Genomic DNA, 19,654 nt, shown 5'->3' on the forward strand with positions numbered 1-19,654 from the left:
ACAGATACACCAGGACCACAGCCGCAGCAAGCCGCCTCTAGTCCCAACCAGGACCACAGTCGCAGCAAGCCGCCTCTAGTCCCAACCAACCAGGACCACAGCCACCAATCTTTTCAAGTAAGTTTTGAAGACCCCAAATCTGCTACTTCAATGTGTAGAGCAGATTGCAAGTGTCTTTTTAACTTACAGATACACCAGGACCACAGCCGCAGCAAGCCGCCTCTAGTCCCAACCAGGACCACAGTCGCAGCAAGCCGCCTCTAGTCCCAACCAACCAGGACCACAGCCACCAATCTTTTCAAGTAAGTTTTGAAGACCCCAAATCTGCTACTTCAATGTGTAGAGCAGATTGCAAGTGTCTTTTTAACTTACAGATACACCAGGACCACAGCCGCAGCAAGCCGCCTCTAGTCCCAACCAGGACCACAGTCGCAGCAAGCCGCCTCTAGTCCCAACCAACCAGGACCACAGCCACCAATCTTTTCAAGTAAGTTTTGAAGACCCCAAATCTGCTACTTCAATGTGTAGAGCAGATTGCAAGTGTCTTTTTAACTTACAGATACACCAGGGCCGCAGCAAGCTTGAGCAACAATGTCCTCTTCTGACAGCCCTCCTCCACAGCAACAGCGTGTATCGGTAAGTTAACACAAAACTTTTTTTTTTTTTTTTAAATTTCTTTAAATTACATTTTTATGGATAACTACATGCATAAATTATGTTTCAACAGGAAGCTGAATCAGATGAGGAGCTGTCAGAAGGGGGCGAGACGGGTGGAGAGATGCTAGTGGAGGAGGAACCAAGTGTAAGTAGTGGGGAAACAGTTTTTTCGCACATCACACTGCACCATACACAAAACAGATTTTCATACATAACTAAACACAGAAAATATATGCCTACATTACTGAGAATTTGTTTCCTTTATTTCAGGCTGCTGCTGCTGCTGCTCCTGCTGCTGCCGCTGAAGGTTCTCCCAGACAATCCCAGAGTCGGCGGACTCGTCGCCGCGGTCGGCTATCAGTGAGTTTTTTTTGGGGGGGGAGGGGTATTCTATTGGTACTTTAGTGTTTCAGTGTACTAATTTGTTTGTTTTCCTTTTTTTTTTTTTTTTGGCACAGGCTTCACAGCGTGCTCCCGCAGAAGAGGATGATGATGATGACGACATTGATATCGAGAATCTCATCGAGGAGGTTCGCGAGCGGGAGCCGCTGTGGAACATGGCTGACCGCAGGCATGCTGATACCGGTGTCACCTGTCGGCTCTGGGACGAAGTGTGTCGCAACCTGTTTCCAAGGCGGGAGAGCCTTCATCCTCAGCAGCAGAGCAAACTAGGTAAGTATTCACTTTCCAGTGATGTTTTGAGCTGACTGTAATGTATTGCATTTACCAATTTTTGGTTTTTTCTTTTGATTCTTGTCTTCACAGTTGGAAAGATTAGGAAGCGGTGGCGGTCACTGAGGGATCGCTTTAAGAGGGAATTCAATGATGAGATGAAGGCCCCGAGTGGCTCTGCAGGAAGGAAGAGGAGCAAATATAAATATGGCCAGGCCCTCTCCTTCCTGAGGCGAACCATGCTAAGCAGAGTGTAAGTATTCTACAGCCCACTAATAACCATGTTAACCTGTCTACTTAGTTTGCTTTCAGTCAGGGCTTTTTCATTCCAATGTATTAATTTCATTTGTTTTTTCTTTCACAGCACCTTCTCCAGCCACCGGGCGCCTGCATCTTCCTCTGCGCCCTCTGGAGCGATCCCTCCTGAGTCCGCCACTGAGGGCCACGTCGGTAGGCCCCACACCTCTGTCCCCTCCTCTGACCCCTCCTCTGACCCCTCTGTCCCCTCCACTTCATCCGTCCCAAGCAGTGGAGCATTATTGCAGCCTTCATTGCTCGCATCTGATGCTGAACAGATAGCGTTTCCTTTACCCCACCCCTCTGATCCTGCCACCTCGACACCACCATTAGGTTCGTGGCGGCAGCGACAGAGGGGTCAGGAAAAGAGCTATGCTCCTGAGTTCTTGCACCTGAATGCATCCTTCCAAGGCTCTTTCAAAATTTTGGGAGAGCAAGTGACTGCTGGTTTCAACATGGTGCAGTCACGCATCAGTGAAACAAGCCGTGAAACCAGCAGTCGCTTGGATAGGCTGCATTCAGCTGTAAGTCCCGATCCGGCCAATATTTTTTTTAACTCCATGCTCAGGACCATGGAGAAACTATCTTTTGAGCAACAGATGCGGGTAATGAATACCTGCCATAATGCTCTACTGCAGGCCGTTAACGAGTCTACCCACACACCTCGCCACACCTCCACTCCAATTCCACACCATACCCCCCATTACCAAACCCAGCCCCAATACCCACACCAGCACCATTACCAAACCCAGCCCCAATCCCCACACCAGCACCATTACCAAACCCAGTCCCACTACCCTACCCAGTCACAATACCCAACCCAGTCCCCACAACAATCCCGGCCCCCAGACCAAATTACTTCCCCAATGTTTTCCTTACTCAACTTTTCTCTTCCCCCTACCCCAACACCACCCCCCTCTGGTCAGCCTCTTGGTTTACCCCCCCCTTCCACTGCACCCCAAACAAGTAGGGTTTCCCCACCTATCGACGTGGTCCAACCTTCCTGCCCCTCCTCCTCTCATATCTCCACCCAACAGTTTCAAGATTTGTAAATACGATGTTTAGTTTTTTTTTGCAAAATCTTCCAAAAACAAATTTGATATCAAAAAAAAAATATTTTTTGTTGGCAAAAAAAAAAAAAAAAAAAAAAGAGTTAAAATAAAATTCTGAATATAAAATTCTACTCTGTGTGTGTGTCTGGATTTATTAAGGTAATATAATAAAAAAGGTTTTAATAAAAACAAACACCGAACATTTTAAAGGTATAACAAAACGGTTTTACTAGCAAGAAAACCATGCTTTTTGGCCCTTTTTTTTTTTTTTTTTTTTTGGGCAGAAACACATTTTTTACATAAACAAAACACATGGGAAACTGGTTACACAATCATGTCTTGCCACGGGATCCGCCCGACAGGTGAGACAAAATAATCGGCAAACTGGTCCCTCATCCTTGTAACTGAACTTGTAGAGCGAACTGAGCTGCTGCGGTAGTCCCACAAGGTGGTCTCCAACTCTTCATCATCCAAGGAAACGGGCTCCTTTGAAAGGACAAAGTTGTGGAGCACCACACAGGCTTTAACGACCTCGTCTATAGTTGTTGTTTTCAACTTGATAGCCGTCAGCAGAACCCGCCACTTCGCCGTCAATATGCCAAAGGAACACTCCACGACTCTTCGTGCTCTAGTAAGCCGGTAATTAAAGACCCGCTTGGTATGGTTTAAGTTCCGGCTACTGTACGGTTTCAGTAGGTGCGGCGACAGTTGAAAGGCTTCATCACCTACAAAAACATATTCCAGGGCTGGGTCATTGGTTCCTGGCAGTGGTCTGGCTGGCGGGAAATCGTAGCTCTCTCCATAAAGGCAACGACCCATCGGAGAGTTTTTAAGAACTTGCGAATCGTTGGACCGTCCATACGCTCCTATGTCCACGGCAAGGAACCTGCAGTTGGCATCTGCAATAGCCATAAGGACGATGGAGAAATACTTCTTATAATTATAATACTCCGATCCTGTTCCTGCCGGTTTCGCAATCCTTATATGTTTCCCGTCAACTGCACCCACACAATTAGGGAAATTGCAAATTTGCAGAAACTCTTCAGCACTTCGCAACCAGATTTCCATGGATGGTTGGGGGATATACTCTGGTTGCAAAGTGGTCCAAACAGCCCGACATGTGTCCTTCACTATTCCAGAGATAGTTGAAATGCCCAGCCTGAACTGATAATGGAGCGAAGTCATAGATTCACCCGTAGCTAGGAAACTTTAAAAAAAAAAAAAAAAACATGTTAGAAAAAATTGCACAGACCAACAAGTTTTAATATGGCACTGTTAATTTTTTTTTAAGGACGGGACACCCAATAAAACCAGCATGAAACCGGTGTAAAAAAACAGTGGAATGTCCGCCAAGAAAACCCAAATTACATGCTGCAGAAAATAGTGCGCAATATGTCAGCGCAGTATTGTCTGCAGCATGTAATATAACATTCAAAATGACCAATGACAGAAAAAAAACAGTTGCATGTCATCAAACCCAAAAAAAACAAACAAAAAAAAAAAAAAAAATGCAGAAAATGCAACGCAATATTTCAGCGCAGTATTTTCTGCAGTCTGTTATCTAACATTCAATATCAGCAATGACATTTAAATAAAGCAGTGGACTGTCCGCAAAGAAAACCAAAATTACATGCTGCAGAAAATAGTGCGCATTATGCCAGCGCAGTATTGTCTGCAGCATGTAATATAACATTCAAAATGACCAATGACAGAAAAAAAACAGTTGCATGTCATCAAACCCAAAAACCAAAAAAAAAAAAAAAAAAACTGCAGAAAATGCAACGCAATATTTCAGCGCAGTATTTTCTGCAGTCTGTTAACATTCAATATCAGCAATGACATTTAAATAAAGCAGTTGAATGTCCGCCAAGAAAACCAAAACTACATGCTGCAGAAAATAGTGCGCAATATGCCAGCGCAGTATTTTCTGCAGCATGTAATATAACATTCAATATCAGCAATGAAATAAAAAAAAGAGGCTTACCGCAGGGTCACCATCAGCCGCTCCGCCGGTGTGATGGCAAGCCTCATCCTTGTATCCTGTCTTCGGATGACATCCTCCAGTTTTGCAAGCAAAAAATCGAAATGTTCAATCCTCATCCGCACGTAGTTGTGGAATTTGTGTGGATTGTGCCGCAACTCCAGGTACAGAGTGGACTGGACACCCCGGGTCATCCGTACTTGATTAATCGGATGAATCCACAGTCGCCTCCGTCTCCGTTGCTGCAGAAGCATCCTACGCCTTTCCGCTGCCGCCTCCTTCTCCCGCACTATGATATCCAGGCGATTTGTCTCAAAGATAACGTCGGTAACCAAACTAGCAATCCTCCCAAGAACACCTTCCATCGCTGCCACAAAACTAAAACCCACAAAGATGGGCTGTAAATACAGTACTATATAGTTTTTCAAATTTTCCAGTAGCCAATCAAATTTTGGGAGCCTCCCCTTTTAAAAACGGATCCGTCGGAAAAACGGATGCAACGGATGGTAAAACGTATGCAACGTATATAACGCATCCAGTATTTTCGACGGAAACGTTTAGCGGATTTGCGACGGATCCGTCGAAATGCTGGATGCGTGGCATACGTTTGTCACCGTTTTTCACTTTTTTGACGCATCCGTTTTTTCGGCAAAAAAACGGATTTGCGACGTAATGCAGTTAACGCTAGTGTGAAACTAGCCTAATACCGATCACAGCTGCTAAGTAAACAATTCGCACTGCATTAAAAAAGAAAACTCTTTTACTAATATTTTATCTTTTTCTCTGGAGAATGCTAAAATACACCTTTACTGGAATCTACATTTCAGTACATTGCTTAGTGCATGTATAGCAAATTTGCTATATTAATAAGCAAGCTTATAGAGTTGGAACACTTCCACCTATTAATAATGAAAATGCAGAGCCAAAAGCACATATGCTTTTCATGCTATTTAAATTCTTGAAATGTGAATACTCTTTCACCCTAAATGACCTGCTGGTGAACAGTGAAACAATAAAATGTTGTGTACAACCCTTCGTGAACTGCAAGAGAAACACTGGGATTCAGCTATAACTTTTGGTTGGAATATTGCAATAGTTTGCTCCAGTTAAATTAGTATCCTGCCTATACATTATTAACTCACAAAAAACAGAAGTCTTCCCAATATCAGCAGAAACAAATCACTATATTCTTAAAGAACACTGTGATAATTTAAAAATATAGCATAGATAAAGAAAAATATACTAGATATACAAAATGTTAATTACTATATTTTCCAAATACCCTAATAAACCTAAAAAGAAAACAACAGACAGAAGTAAAACAAGACAGAAAGTTGAATTAAAATGTTTTTCCAGTGCCAGGGTTATTTTCATGACCTATCCTTAGGATAGGTCATCAATATCAGCTTTGTGGGGGTCTGCAGAAGATGGATGTAAACACCGTACAGCGCAGGGGTGTATCTAGGGGCAGGGCAAGCAGGCCATTTTCTCTGAGCACAACCATGAAGGAGGCACAATCAGGCTTCTTAATACAGCGGACCGAGGTGTTTCCCAGGTGGCAGCATTTTGCAGCACAACGTGAGCAGAATTCCGCAATTCATTGTGCTGGAAAGAACATAAAAAATGGCAGTTCCCCGGAATTCATTGCACTAGCATTTTTTAGGTACAAGTACAATTGAAGCCCTGTCCTCAGGAAATTCTGGGTAAGGGCAACATCAGCAGCATGATAAGGTGACATGATAACTTGATCAAGCTACAGACATTACTCCATGCCACAGAAGATTAGGACTGTCAGCGATAAGGTTACCCTTCAAAGAGCTGAAGATACAGAAGAGTTTGGTTGGGGGACTGGAGGATAGTGTGGGGGAGAAAATTGTGATGGGACGGTATGAGGTGGAGAAATTGTGAGAGGACAGTATGGGGGGAATTGTGAGGGGACAGTATGGGGATAAAGTGTGAGGGGAGAGTATGGTGGGAAAAAATTGTGAGGGGCCAATATGGGGAGAAAATTGTGAGTGGAGAATATGGCAGAGAAGAGTGTAACGTGACAGTATGGGAGGATAAATATGTGAGGGAACAGATATGGTTGAGATATGTGTTATGGGACAGCATGAATATGTGTGTGAGGTAATATTATTGGGGGGAAGTGTAAGGGAACAGTTCAGGAGAGAAATTATAGGGGACAGTATAGTGAGAAAAAGGTATGAGAAGACAGTATGAGGTACAAAATGTGTAAGGAGACATTATGGGTGGAGAAATGTGAGTGGCAGGTATGGGAGGAGAAATATGTGAGGGCATAGTATAGGGTGAGACATTTTGGGAGGACAGTATGTAGACAAAAGTGTGAGAGACAGTATGGATGGAGTATGAGGGTGTAAGGGGCTCGACCAGGGCAGCAGTCATGGCCGAACCCTGGTATATCAGTGCCCTGGTCTCCCAATACATGAAAACATTGTCCATTACTTTGTGTACCTGTGGCTCTATTCCCTGCGCCATCAGGGTCATCTCTATCTCGCTGTGAGTTACCATCAGTTGGTACAATAAAGATCGAGACACAGTCCTTTTCAACTTTCAAATAAACAACTTTACTGTAAGCTATACGCAGCACATCCATATTCTTCAAGGCATTTACAACAGAATTCGCATAAAACATCTCCTCTTCTTTCCCTGTACCTTCCTTCCTGTCACACAACACATACCATACCAATTCAGCTCTGAAACGGTTAAGCCATCCTCAGTCTGTTTCGCCCCAGACAAAAGGGTTTCCATCTCTGAAGCAAGTCACCTCCTGGTGAGTAATCTGCCCTTCAGTACTGTGTTTTGTAGTGACCCAATGTCCTCTGGTCTCAGGCTTGCTGCTTCTGGAAACTCTCCCAGCAACTGTTTCACCCCGATGCTGAGGGCATCTGCCCAAGCTATAAGCTGCCACATCTTAGGGCTACTTGTGCCCCCGTACTGTCTTGTCTTTCTCCTTTCTTGCTGCTTTACTGGCCTCCGCTGTTCTGGCCTGATGCTGTGGATGGCTGGGCTCTCTTCCTTTTAATCAATTAACGTTGCGTGGTAGCTGCTAATATCTTGGTCACTTAAGCCCGTGTGGACTGTCTGGGCACTCGGGCTCTTCTGACACAACTGCGGAAGTGTGAAGCGATGGCCGGGGGACCACCACTGTGCAGGAAGACTACTGTACACAAGATGAAGTGCAAACAACAAAGGGTAGATTTATTGGGAGGCAAGGAATGAAAGGAACAAGGAAGATGCAGACAGGGGTTTACAATAGCAAAAGACAATGTACATGAGTTATCTTGTCCGTAAAATAGCACGGTGCTCCAACAATTACAGACTCAGAATTAGTCTCACAAGCAACTTTAAACAATGAACAAATAACGATGCTACTCTATGTATAACCTCCCTGGCCTTTACTAAGCAGGCCACATGGCTCCCGTGTACTGACTACTGAAGCCTGCACTAGGCCCTAACTGGTGCACCATACAGGAACAGACTCACGGTGATGTCGTCCTCGGCCATCACAGCATCAGGGTCAAAGTGTAATGGAGGAATGTGCAATGCGGAAACAGCACCTATAGAGGAGGCAACAAAGGTGTAACAACAGACAGAGCATACTGTTCTACATATCAGACTGGTGGAACCCCTGCATTACACCTCTGGGATCTCCGAAGCTCTTGGCTGTCAGGCAAGGCTTGACTATCTTCCAGAGGAACACTTGTTGCAGGAGACATCGTGAGCTCTCGTCTGGTCTCGTCCTCACATGGCGGTACTGGTACATGCATGGGATTACCGTCTCTGTGCGGCTGAGGACCCCCTACTGTGTCAGGGACGGTCCACCACTCATCATCGATTTGGCCATCAGGCATGACAGATTAAGGAAGTGGAGTGGCGCCTTCAGGCGACAGTGGCGTAGAACAGACCTCAGACCGGCAAGGCCGCAGCATATTTCTGTGAAGTACTCTAGGGGCGGATGCCCCATTCTCAATCTGTACCTTGTAGACAGGGCCGTTAGCATACACTCGCTCGATAACCTTGTACGGTTGTACTTCCCATCTCTCACTTAGTTTTCCCTTAGGGCGTTTCTCTCTGACTAATACTTGGTCTTCAGGTTGGAGTGGTAACTCTTGAGTCGGTTTGCGGCCCGTATGTTCTTTTTCTTGCAGTTGCTGACCTGCCAACCGCCGTATCGTTTGCAATCATTGCCGATGCTCTTTCACCCATGAGGTGACAGTTCGCTCCATCAGCCCCTCTGACTGTTCCAAATTCAGCTCAATGATCTATCGTCCAGCTCTTCCAAACAACAGTAGATAGGGGGTATAACCCGTGGTGGAGTGGACCCGATTGTTGTAGGTCCAGACCAATTCCGGCAGATAGTCTGGCCAACACGCCTTCTTATCCTCCTCTAACGATCTCAGCATTTGAAGTAAGGTTCTGTTGAAGCGTTCACAAGCTCCGTTGCCTTGAGGGTGGTAAGGGGTGGTCCGGGACCGCTCGATGCCATACATGCGATACAATTCTTCCATGACCTTGCCTTGGAAACATGCGCCTTGGTCGGAGTGGATGCGCTTTGGGCACCCGTACACCCGGATGAAGTCTTGACAGATGGCTCGCGCTGCCGATTCCGCAGTCTGGTCTCTAGTCGGAGTGACTACTGCGAACTTAGAGAAATGATCGGTCATCACCAAACAGTATTGCAGCCCCCAGGCCGAGTGCCCCACGAGGAGGTAGTCGATCATCAAGACTTCTAGCGGTTCCTAAGTTTGTATGGTCTGGATGGGTGCCCTCTGTTCAGTACTCTTAATGAGGTCACATACTCGACATTGCCGGCAAACCTCTTCCACCACAAGCTCCAACCGGGGGCAATACACATACCGCTGTAACCATTGGTAGGTCTTTGTGGGGCCGAAGTGCACTCCGAATTCGTGGGCTTCTTTAGCTTCTTCTTGAGCCATTCTTCCTGTTATGACCACTTGCCACCTTACTTCCATATCGTTTGGCTGTTGCCTCTTATGATATAGTACTGACTCTCGCACTTCCAGTCTATCCCACTGGTGCAACACACTCCTCATTTCAGAGTCCAGATCATCTCTCTCTTGTTTGCCAGGCTTCCGCTTTTGCGTTACCCACCATTTCATCTGTCTCAGCCCTTCGTCTTCGTCCTGAACGTGTCCCCATTCTTCATTGGTTCTCATTGGTTCTCCCCAGGGACCGGGGTAATGCGCAGGCCTCCCTTCTTGACTGGGCCACAACCATTGGGGGCTTAAACTTATTAAAGTCTGGGGTTTCCTCCTCTTCGAGTTGCTCACCAAGATCCCCCACTGGAGTCTCCACAGGCACTCTTGACAGCCCATCAGCATTTGCTTTTTTGGTAGCAGAGCGATAACAGATGGTAAAGTCAAACTTGGCTAGGCGAGCCATTCACTGTTGTTCTAAGGCCTCCAATTTAGCATTCTCAAGGTGGGCCAGGGGATTATTGTCTGTCCGAACTTGAATCTTGGTACCTGTCAGGAAGCCTGCAAACTTTTCTGTCATGGTCCACACCAGGGCCAGGAGCTCTAACCGGAAGGAGCTGTAATTGTGAGGGTTTCTTTCGCTGTCTCGCAGGGACCTGCTGGCATACCCGATGACTCTCTCATGTCCATCCTGTATCTGAGAAAGTACTGCACCGAGTCCATGAAGGCTACCATCTGTGTACAACAGGAACGGTTGATCGAAGTCTGCATAGGCCAAAATCGGGGCCGAAGTAAGGGCATTCTGGGTCTTCGGCACTCCAGCGGTCCCCCTCAGCAACTCATTGAGAGGACCTGCCACCTTCGCGAAGTCTTTAACAAACCGGCGGTAGAACCCAGCGAGTCCCAGGAAGGCCTGGAGTTCTCTCACTGTTCGAGGGACTGGCCACTTCTGGATAGCAGCCACTTTTTCTGGCGAGGGTAGAACTCCATCTTGTGACACTGTGTCGCCTAGGTACTCTATCTCTCTCTTGAAGATGTGGCACTTTTTTGGCTTTACCTTCAGGTTATGGGCCCGCAGTCTTCCGAGTACCTGTCCAAGCCAGGCAAGGTGTTCTTCGAATGAGGCTGAAAACACAATGATGTCATCCAGATAGATCAGGGTAGCCTCAAAATTTAAATCTCCCAAACACTTTTCCATCAGCCGTTGAAAGGTACCTGAAGCATTGGAGAGCCCGAAGGGCATCCGGTTAAACTCGAACAGCCCCATAGGGAGGATGAAGGCGGTTTTCTCTCTGTCTTTCTCTGCCATGGCCACTTGCCAGTATCCGCTTGCTAGGTCCAGGGTGGAGAAGTACTTGGCTTACCCCAACGCTGTCAAGGATTACTCGATGCGGGGCAACGGATACGAGTCTCGAACAGTGCAGGCATTGTGTTTCCTGTAATCTACACAGAACCGGATGGTCCCATCCTTTTTCTTGACGGGCACCACCGGGGCGGCCCAAGGGCTCTGACTACCCTGCACCACTCCTGAATCCAGCATCTGCCTCAGTAATGTTTTCACCTCTTGATACATCTTGGGCGGGATCTGCCGGTATCGTTCTCGAATTGGACGAGCTTCCCCAGTCGGTATCTCATGCGCGATGGCATTAGTACAGCCGAAATCCTCGGCGTGACAGGCGAATGCGGCCTGATTTTCCCACAGCATAGTTTCTATTGCTTGCACACGCTCAGGGCCCAAAGCCTTCACATCCACTTCCATTTGATCAAGGATGACCCGTCCACTCCACTCTGGGGATGGCGTCTCTTCGTCCCCCGCAGCAACTGCTCGGGTCCACCCCACGCCTTCTCGGTGATAAAGACATCTCCTTCTGACTCACCACTTCACCCTTATGTAGGTACACCAGGGCCAGATCCATCCCCCGTGGCAAGGTGACCTCCCCGGGGCCCACATTCAAAGCCCTAATGGGGACATATCCTCGCTGGACCACAGCTATCGTACGAGCTATCATGACTTCTTGGTCCACTCCTCTGCCTACCACAGGCTGAACAACCACTTCCAACCCATCAAGGTTGCGGTGAGTCCCCACTGGAAGGTATACTATAGTTTCTCGCTCGGGAGGTAGGATTACAGGTTCTTTAACAGGAGCCCAGATGACCCCTACCGTCTGATAAGATGGCACACTCTTCTGCGTCTCACAGACGCGGATCAGTCGTTGAAGGGCTTCTTGAGTAGGCTTATGTGTAGTAGCCTTCTTCCAATATCCAGCTCCCCGTTTGGTAAACATAATCTGATTGAGTTCACGTAGGATATTGATTCCCAGTACTACAGGCACATCTTCCTCGATAGGCTCAGGGACTAGCAGGATCCCTTTTCTCCCAACTTCTTGCCCACAGATTCAAATATTCATCCACACGACCCCTGTGACCGGGATCGGTTGTTGGTTGGCAGCAAACAACCGGATCAATGTCTCTTTTTCTGTCTTGGCCAGGTCCTGGAAATGCTGCTTAAAGTACGCTTCTGGCATTGTTGTCACTAATCCACTAGAACTCCTTCGAATTCAGCACATAGGATGGGGCTCCCAGCAATCAAGTGTTCGTTATGATATGGAGCGGCCTCTCTTCTCGCCTCCCCCGCAGAGTGCCGCACTACTGCGGGGGTTGGTAGTTTAATGGCGGCTTCCGCTGGCCTTGAGTATAGTTCTGACAGTCTCTGGCAAGGTGCCCCCGTCCTCCACATTCCCAGCATTGGATGCCTCCTCCTCGCCGGGGGGTACTTCGAGCCTGTCCTCGTGCCTCCGATGCCTGACGGGAGGGGGCTTGCTCCCACTGATCCCTTATCGGTCGGGCTGAAAAATGGTCGCATGAGTATGGTGGGTCAGACTGTTGCGTCATGCGCCCCTATATTTAACATGGGGGCGCATGGACATGCGTCGCACTTGCGTTTTGCGCCGCATGCGTCCCTGCGGCGCCCGCGTCCGGGCGCAGAGGACGCAGCAAGTTGCATTTTTGCTGCGTCCAAAACCAATGAAAAAAAGGACGTTTTGCTGCGTTTTTGTTTGCGTTGTGCGTTGCGGCGCCGACGCTGCGGCGCACAACACAAATGTGAACGTAGCCTAACCTCCCTGGCCTTTACTAAGCAGGCCACACGGCTCCCGTGTACTGACTACTGAAGCCTGCACTAGGCCCTAACTGGTGCACCATACAGGAACAGACTCATGGTGATGTTGAGGACTCAGGTCCAGTCCCAGGGGGCCCCCAGAAGTCCAACACGGTGGTGCGCACGGATTCCTGTCAGCTCTGCGAAGCATGGTCTTCTCCTTGCTTCTGGATCCTAGGGATGCTCCTGGAAACTGTAAGTCCCCTTCTCAGTATCTTCGTGGCTTCACAAACTAGCACAGAACAGCCACCTTTGCTGTAACCGGAAAATTTATTTTTATTTTATTTCACAAACGCAGTCCGTCTCAAGCTGTGTAACCTTTCTTGCAGCAAACAGCACAAAGTTCTCTCCAGCAGCTGCAGCTCACACGTGCTGCTACAGCTCTACACCTGCACACTCCACCGACCAGTTCATAACAACGATTAGAGCAGGGGAGAAGCAGAACATTCCATTCCCCAGGCAAGGGGGTGCCACCTCTTAAAGTGACAGCGTGTTCCTTACTGTCCATAACAGCACCACTCTCTTACATGTGCTCCCTCTCTTAGCTGCAGCTGACCCCTCCTAGAGTAACTAGTTACTCCATCTTGTGGGCAAACTTTAGTACTATGCTTTCCCTATTTAACAGATACACCAATTAGGAAATATATACATTGCATTATATATAGTGAACAATACACAGTAATACACCTGATTGTGTAGCAGTACCATTATATTTGAGGTGATAATACACTTAAATCATGTAGCAATATCAACATATGCTAACCTATACACATACACTAATAACATACGGCACCGGGACGAGGGAAAAGGGTAAAGACAAACACATTTTACCATGCCCCCTACAAGGGGTCACGGGATAGAGACTGTGTGGTGTGTGGAGCAATATAGAGAGGGGGCAACAAAGGGAGACAGTGTGAGGTCCCGCAAGTAGGGTAAAGTATGCAGGGGGGGGAGTGTGAGTAGGGGGCACAGTATAGAGACTGGGCAGTATAGGTGGCACCCAGTATGGAAAGGGACCAGAATGGGTGTGGACACTTCAGATAGGGGCAGTGTGGTGATTATAGTTAATAAGGGCTGACAGTTTCGGTTTTAGTTATATATATAGCCTGAGCCAAGATCTTGATCTGAACATGCAACGACTCCTGCGCTAAGACCAGAAGATCATACATGGAATCTCACACTGTTCATGTGTTTCCTACCCAATGACAGTGGTGGTGGAACAAAATTTCAAAATGGAGGCCAGTCACTGAATAATCAGGGACCTGTGAAAACACAGAAGGCAAGCGGAGGAGTCGGAGCAGAAGAAGACCAAATCATGATTAAAAGAACGACTGATTGGGTTCTTTTAACAAAGATATTGATTTAATCAGTGTAATAGCGCCATTATGGCCATATATTTATAAATATAAATAAATTCTGCTGACAGGCTTCCTTTAAGAGCACCATGACAAAAGTCTACAGAGATGAGCTGTGGATAGTGAAAGTCATCATAACATCTGGAGCAGATGGAGAAGAAAAAAGAAAGAACAATTCCAATTACTGAGATGCCATTTATAAGATAAATGTATATAAATGTTTATTTATGATACTGCCTGAGTGTCATCAGTACTATATTTCTTGTATGATCTGCAGTCTTAAGATGTTTGTTAAAAACTCCCAGTATCTCCTTAGCATTATTAGAGACATAATGGGAGGTGCAGATTTATGCGATACAATTGTATATGTGGCTGATCTGACATGACAATTGATCACTGTACTAATCTTAGTTGTGTATTAATGTACTAATCATGGTTCCAGTGATATATTCATGTACTGATGGTGGTTCTGGTGATGTATTTCTGTAGTGATGTTGGTTGTGATACAGTATTTCTGTACTGATGGTGGTTCTGTTGATAAGCTAGTTGGCTCAGGGTAAATCGCATATGAGTGGTCAAATGACGACTACTCAAAATGCTTAAGTTATGTATAGGAGGGGCACCAAACTAATTTTTTTCCCTGAGTGGAAAAAAAACTAAATTTGTCTCTGGTATATGGAACACTGAAACTCTATAATAATAATAATCTTTATATAGCGCTAACATATTCCGCAGCACTTTACACACATTATTATCGCTGTCCCCGGTGGGGCTCACAATCTAGATTGCCTATCAGTATGTCTTTGGAATGAAACTGGGGAACCCGGAGGAAACCCACACAAACACGGGAGAACATACAAACTCCTTGCAGATGTCATCCTTAGTGGGATTTGAACCCAGGACCCCAGCGCTGCAAGGCTGCTGTGCTAACCACTGAGCCACCGTGCTGCTCTATCATACTGTTTACTGGACACTCCAGGGTACAGCTGATTGGCTCATATTATTTGAATAGGATGTGATCTGTAGTGCCACGGAGTGGCCAGTAAACAGCATGATGAAGCAACCGTGTTCTACTCTGTTATCAGACCGTGGCCGAAGCTGGTAACAGCTTATTTCTTGGTGTTGAACCCAAAGGATTTGATAGTGATGAACTATCCTAGTAAAAGAAAACTCCTTTAAATGGCTCATCCAGTCTTGGTGTGGACCATTTAATCCTGTAAGCATGCTGATTAGAATAAGCTGAGGTTATTTGTTTTTTATTGATCAGTCTCTTCATTATTTGATATATACTGCCAGCTTGCAAGCTGAGCACTCCAGCACAATGTGAGAGTGTGGAATGCATTGTAGAATCCGAGACTACAATGCAAAAGTACATTTGGTATCATGTCAACTCCAAGCAATTTTTATATGTGATCACCATTCTATTGGATAGGTGATGATAACTGGGGACGTGACTGCTGGAAACTGTTCATAAGAGCAGTAGCCCCACATCCCTTGTGTGACTGAAGGATTAGTGAGTATGTGCGACCAATGCTTCAGAAGTCACACATGCTCACTAATGCTTTACTCACACAGGGCATATTTGGACCTCAGTTTTTGAAATCAGTGGGGTTCTCAATAACTGGGCTCCCAGCAATCATACATTTGTCACCTACCCTGTGTTTATGTATTGTCTCCTTCAATTAAAAACTGTCTGTTATACCATGTAAATCAATGGCGTTAGCCAAATTTTATCATGGTTATAGAATAATTAAATGTATATTTACAATTGTAAGTTTGAAACAGTTCTGCTTTTGGGTGAAAATCTCATATTGCTTGTTACTTTTTCGTGAAGTAAAACGCCTGACCATCCTAGAACACAGAATGCCATTATCTAGTGCTGATATATAGTCGTAGTAGTATCTCTGTATTGCACAATTACTTTGCTGTACTCTGTTTCAGACTTGACAGTGTGAGCATAGGCGATTCAGATCACAAGTTAGTAGAGGTAGAGAACAAGTCATATTCCTGGGATGCTGAGTATCTCTTTACTCTGTAGACCCCTGCCCGAGCCCCCCATACTGCACAAACTGTACACTGTACACAGCTAATAGCTGCAGAGGTGGAGCCCAGGACTAGCCAAACTGCTTCTCATTGGCCTGGAAATGCGAAAGAATTAGTCTGCCTATAAATTAGATCCTTTCTGAAAAATCTCAGTGCCCAGGGATAGCAGGGAGCTAATGCCAATGAATAAGGAGCCATGACGGGCATCTGGTAAGTGCAATGAAGTTGTAACCAGTGAGAAATAGTACAATTACTGCTGCAAATAACATCTAGGTGTGATATGTATTTGTTACAACTTGTAAACAGTTGCACTAAGTAATTCTGAATAAAAAATATTCATATAATTTCAAATACACATCAATACATTCTAAATTATCAATATATATGTATATATTTCACTATGTTTCTAGTATTTATCATGTGATGAATAAACTTTCATTTAACAGGAATCTGCCACTTGCCTTTTACACATTCAGCTTCCTGGGAACCCTGGTATATGGTACAATTGAACACTACACAAGTAAGTGTTATCAATAGTTTCTAGCCAATTATTTCCTTATAGAGAAATAGATGATAGACTAAAAATATTTAGCTTGACTGATTAGTGAATGCATGTGAGAGATAGATATGGGATAGATAGACAGATAGATATGGGATAGATAGATAGACAGATAGATAGATAGATAGATAGATAGATAGATAGATATGGGATAGATAGATAGATAGATAGATAGATAGATAGATATGGGATAGATAGATAGATAGATAGATAGATAGATAGATAGATAGATAGATAGATATGGGATAGATAGATAGATAGATAGATAGATAGATAGATAGATAGATAGATAGATGATAGATAGATATGGGATAGATAGATAGATAGACATATGGGATGGATAGATAGATAGATAGATATGGGATAGATAGATAGATAGATAGATAGATATGGGAGGGATAGATAGATAGATAGATAGATAGATAGATAGATATGGGATAGATAAATAGATAGATAGATAGATAGATAGATAGATAGATATGGGATAGATAAATAGTTAGATAGATAGATAGATAGATAGATAGATAGATAGATAGATAGATAGATAGATAGATATGGGATAGATAGATAGATAGATAGATATGGGATAGATAGATAGATAGATAGATAGATAGATAGATAGATAGATATGGGAGGGATAGATAGATAGATAGATAGATAGATAGATAGATAGATAGATAGATAGATAGATAGATATGGGATAGATAGATAGATAGATAGATAGATAGATAGATAGATAGATAGATATGGGATAGATAGATAGATAGATAGATAGATAGATAGACTGAAATTGGGGTAGATTGATAGATACATTTTTTTGTATTATGGCCAACCATTCTATAAGGGCACTGTCTGTTTTGAGCAAACTATAGATTGATCAGATTGAAATATAAGTAGAGATAGACGGATGAATAGACAAATAGATACATTAGATGGATCATTAGAAACATATGAAAATATGCAATAGAAAGAGAAAGATAGATGCCAGACAGACAAGGTGGAATGGGGTGATATTGGCATGAATTGCTCTTTGATCCTATATAGCTGGTTTGCAGCCAAATAGCTGTAATTGCAGAATACAGTACATGTTACATTGGGACTGAAAGGTGTTTTTGCACTGCCAATGTTGTTTAAAGGAAAGAACTGTACAGACTGGGCCACTGTGTGAGAAAAGAGCCCTCTGTATAAAAGTGGGTGCTCTGCCCAGAGGCCACATCTCAAGCCCCTGTACTCACAAACCAGACCTGAGTAACATTTTCCAAAATGTTTCTGGGTCATATTGAACTCGTTTGTAAAGAAAAATGTTTATTTTTCCTGCTCACAGCGAATGCTTTCAGAAAAGCAGACCATTGAGTGTTTAGGTTAAGGTGGTCGTCTGTTTGATCTCCCCTCTCTACTTCATGTAAATGTCAATAAACCACAGCATGCCGGCAGCAAAGCCACAGCCCCATAGACATTCCTTCCAATAATGAGGGCTGGTGGGGGTACTCACTGGAGGGTGGCCTCGCCTCTTACTGTCCATACCTAACAGTACTACTGTAGTGGATGTGGTTAGAGGACGACTACAGAAGAGCGCTGAGGCTTTCCCTCCTCTGAGAGCGTCTAGAGAACCAATAATGTCACAGTTATTCCTGCCCAGATTATGTTTATATCGGGACTATTGTATCTCGCTCATATTGAAAGCTGCGAATGGCGTCTCAGTGTAAAGTGTCCAGTACAATATATAATGTCACTTCATGCAAGCAAAGTGTAATGATCTGATACATAGCTCAATACCTCATATTAACATTGTGTTTCCCTTTAGGATTTCCATTCAGTTTAAAATACAACAATGTCCAGCACAAATGTCCACCTATCAATGGTGGACAGGATGACTTACCAGGTAAAAAGGGAACCTGACATTGTATATATATATATACTCCATAACACTATTGTTTGCTAATAGGCAGAAGTGCTAACTATCAAGTTTCGTAGCTTGATAGCATGTTATGATATTAGGGGAACATGCACTGGACAGAAAGAATTCTTCTTGTCCTGTCAATTTACTTTCCATGAAGTTAAGCAATGACCGTGGTATTGGACATCTTCATATTTTGTTCTGCTCTGTTTAAATAATAATCAAATCAGATAATCTCATCAGACCAGCATATATGTGGATACTTATAACCCCTGAGGAAGCTGTATATGTGAAACATGCTTAGGTATTGGTAGCTAGTAGACTAGTAGTGATGAGCGAATTTGATCGGGACTCTGGTAATTCAGCAAGCTATCGTGCTTACCGAATAAGCTGCAGAGGGAACCCGGATATATGGAACAAGATGGCTGATCAGCTGTACGGCTCTGCAGCTGCATGTGTCGCGGCTGTGTCACTATCACAACACATGCATGGAGAGCCTGTGTGTTGGGCTCTCCATGCATGTGTTGTGACTGTCACACATCTGCGACACATGCAGCTGCAGCTTGGAACATCTGATCAGCCAGCGCGCTGCATGTATGCGGGTTTCCGAGGCAGATTATTCGGTAAGCGCTATAACTTGCTGAATTAGCAGTTCATGGTTATGATTGTTCATGGTTATATGGGACTTGCAGTCTATATGTGGTAATTATCGTTTCACTTGCACTTTAACATACTGTACACTCGATGATTGTTATACAGGTGTTTCTCCCAAAATTAGGATATAATAAAAAAGTTAATTTATTTCAGTTCTTCAATAGAAAAAGTGAATCTCATATATTATATAGAGTCATTACAAACATAGTGAAGTTTTTCAAGTGTTTATTTCTGTTAATGTTGATGATTATGGCTTACAGCCAATGAAAACCCAAAAGTCATTATCTCAGTAAATTAGAATACTTTATAACATCAGCTTGAAGAATGATTTTAAAATCTGAAATGTTGTCCTACTGAAATGTATGTTCAGGA

At 44.5% G+C, this 19,654-nt stretch overlaps 2 protein-coding genes across 2 annotated transcripts in view; both read left to right on the forward strand.

Annotated features, from left to right (window-relative positions):
* Positions 1-865: 865 nt before the first annotated feature.
* Positions 866-2,705, forward strand: LOC143807895 (uncharacterized). Its single transcript, XM_077289958.1, has 4 exons — positions 866-1,017; positions 1,116-1,329; positions 1,423-1,582; positions 1,694-2,705. The coding sequence occupies exons 2-4, from the start codon at positions 1,215-1,217 to the stop codon at positions 2,676-2,678; spliced, it is 1,260 nt and encodes a 419-aa protein (XP_077146073.1). The 5' UTR covers positions 866-1,017; positions 1,116-1,214; the 3' UTR covers positions 2,679-2,705.
* A 13,618-nt stretch (positions 2,706-16,323) lies between these two features.
* The window catches only part of COL9A1 (collagen type IX alpha 1 chain), a 217,546-nt gene continuing 214,215 nt past the window's right edge, over positions 16,324-19,654 (forward strand). The window contains exons 1-3 of the mRNA XM_077289959.1: positions 16,324-16,382; positions 16,619-16,692; positions 18,536-18,613. Of these exons, the coding sequence (XP_077146074.1) occupies positions 16,369-16,382; positions 16,619-16,692; positions 18,536-18,613 (166 nt within the window). The 5' untranslated portion in view covers positions 16,324-16,368. The remainder of the gene's footprint in view (positions 16,383-16,618; positions 16,693-18,535; positions 18,614-19,654) is intronic.

Source organism: Ranitomeya variabilis, chromosome 2 (assembly GCF_051348905.1).
Source record: "Ranitomeya variabilis isolate aRanVar5 chromosome 2, aRanVar5.hap1, whole genome shotgun sequence".
Lineage (NCBI taxonomy): Eukaryota > Metazoa > Chordata > Amphibia > Anura > Dendrobatidae > Ranitomeya > Ranitomeya variabilis.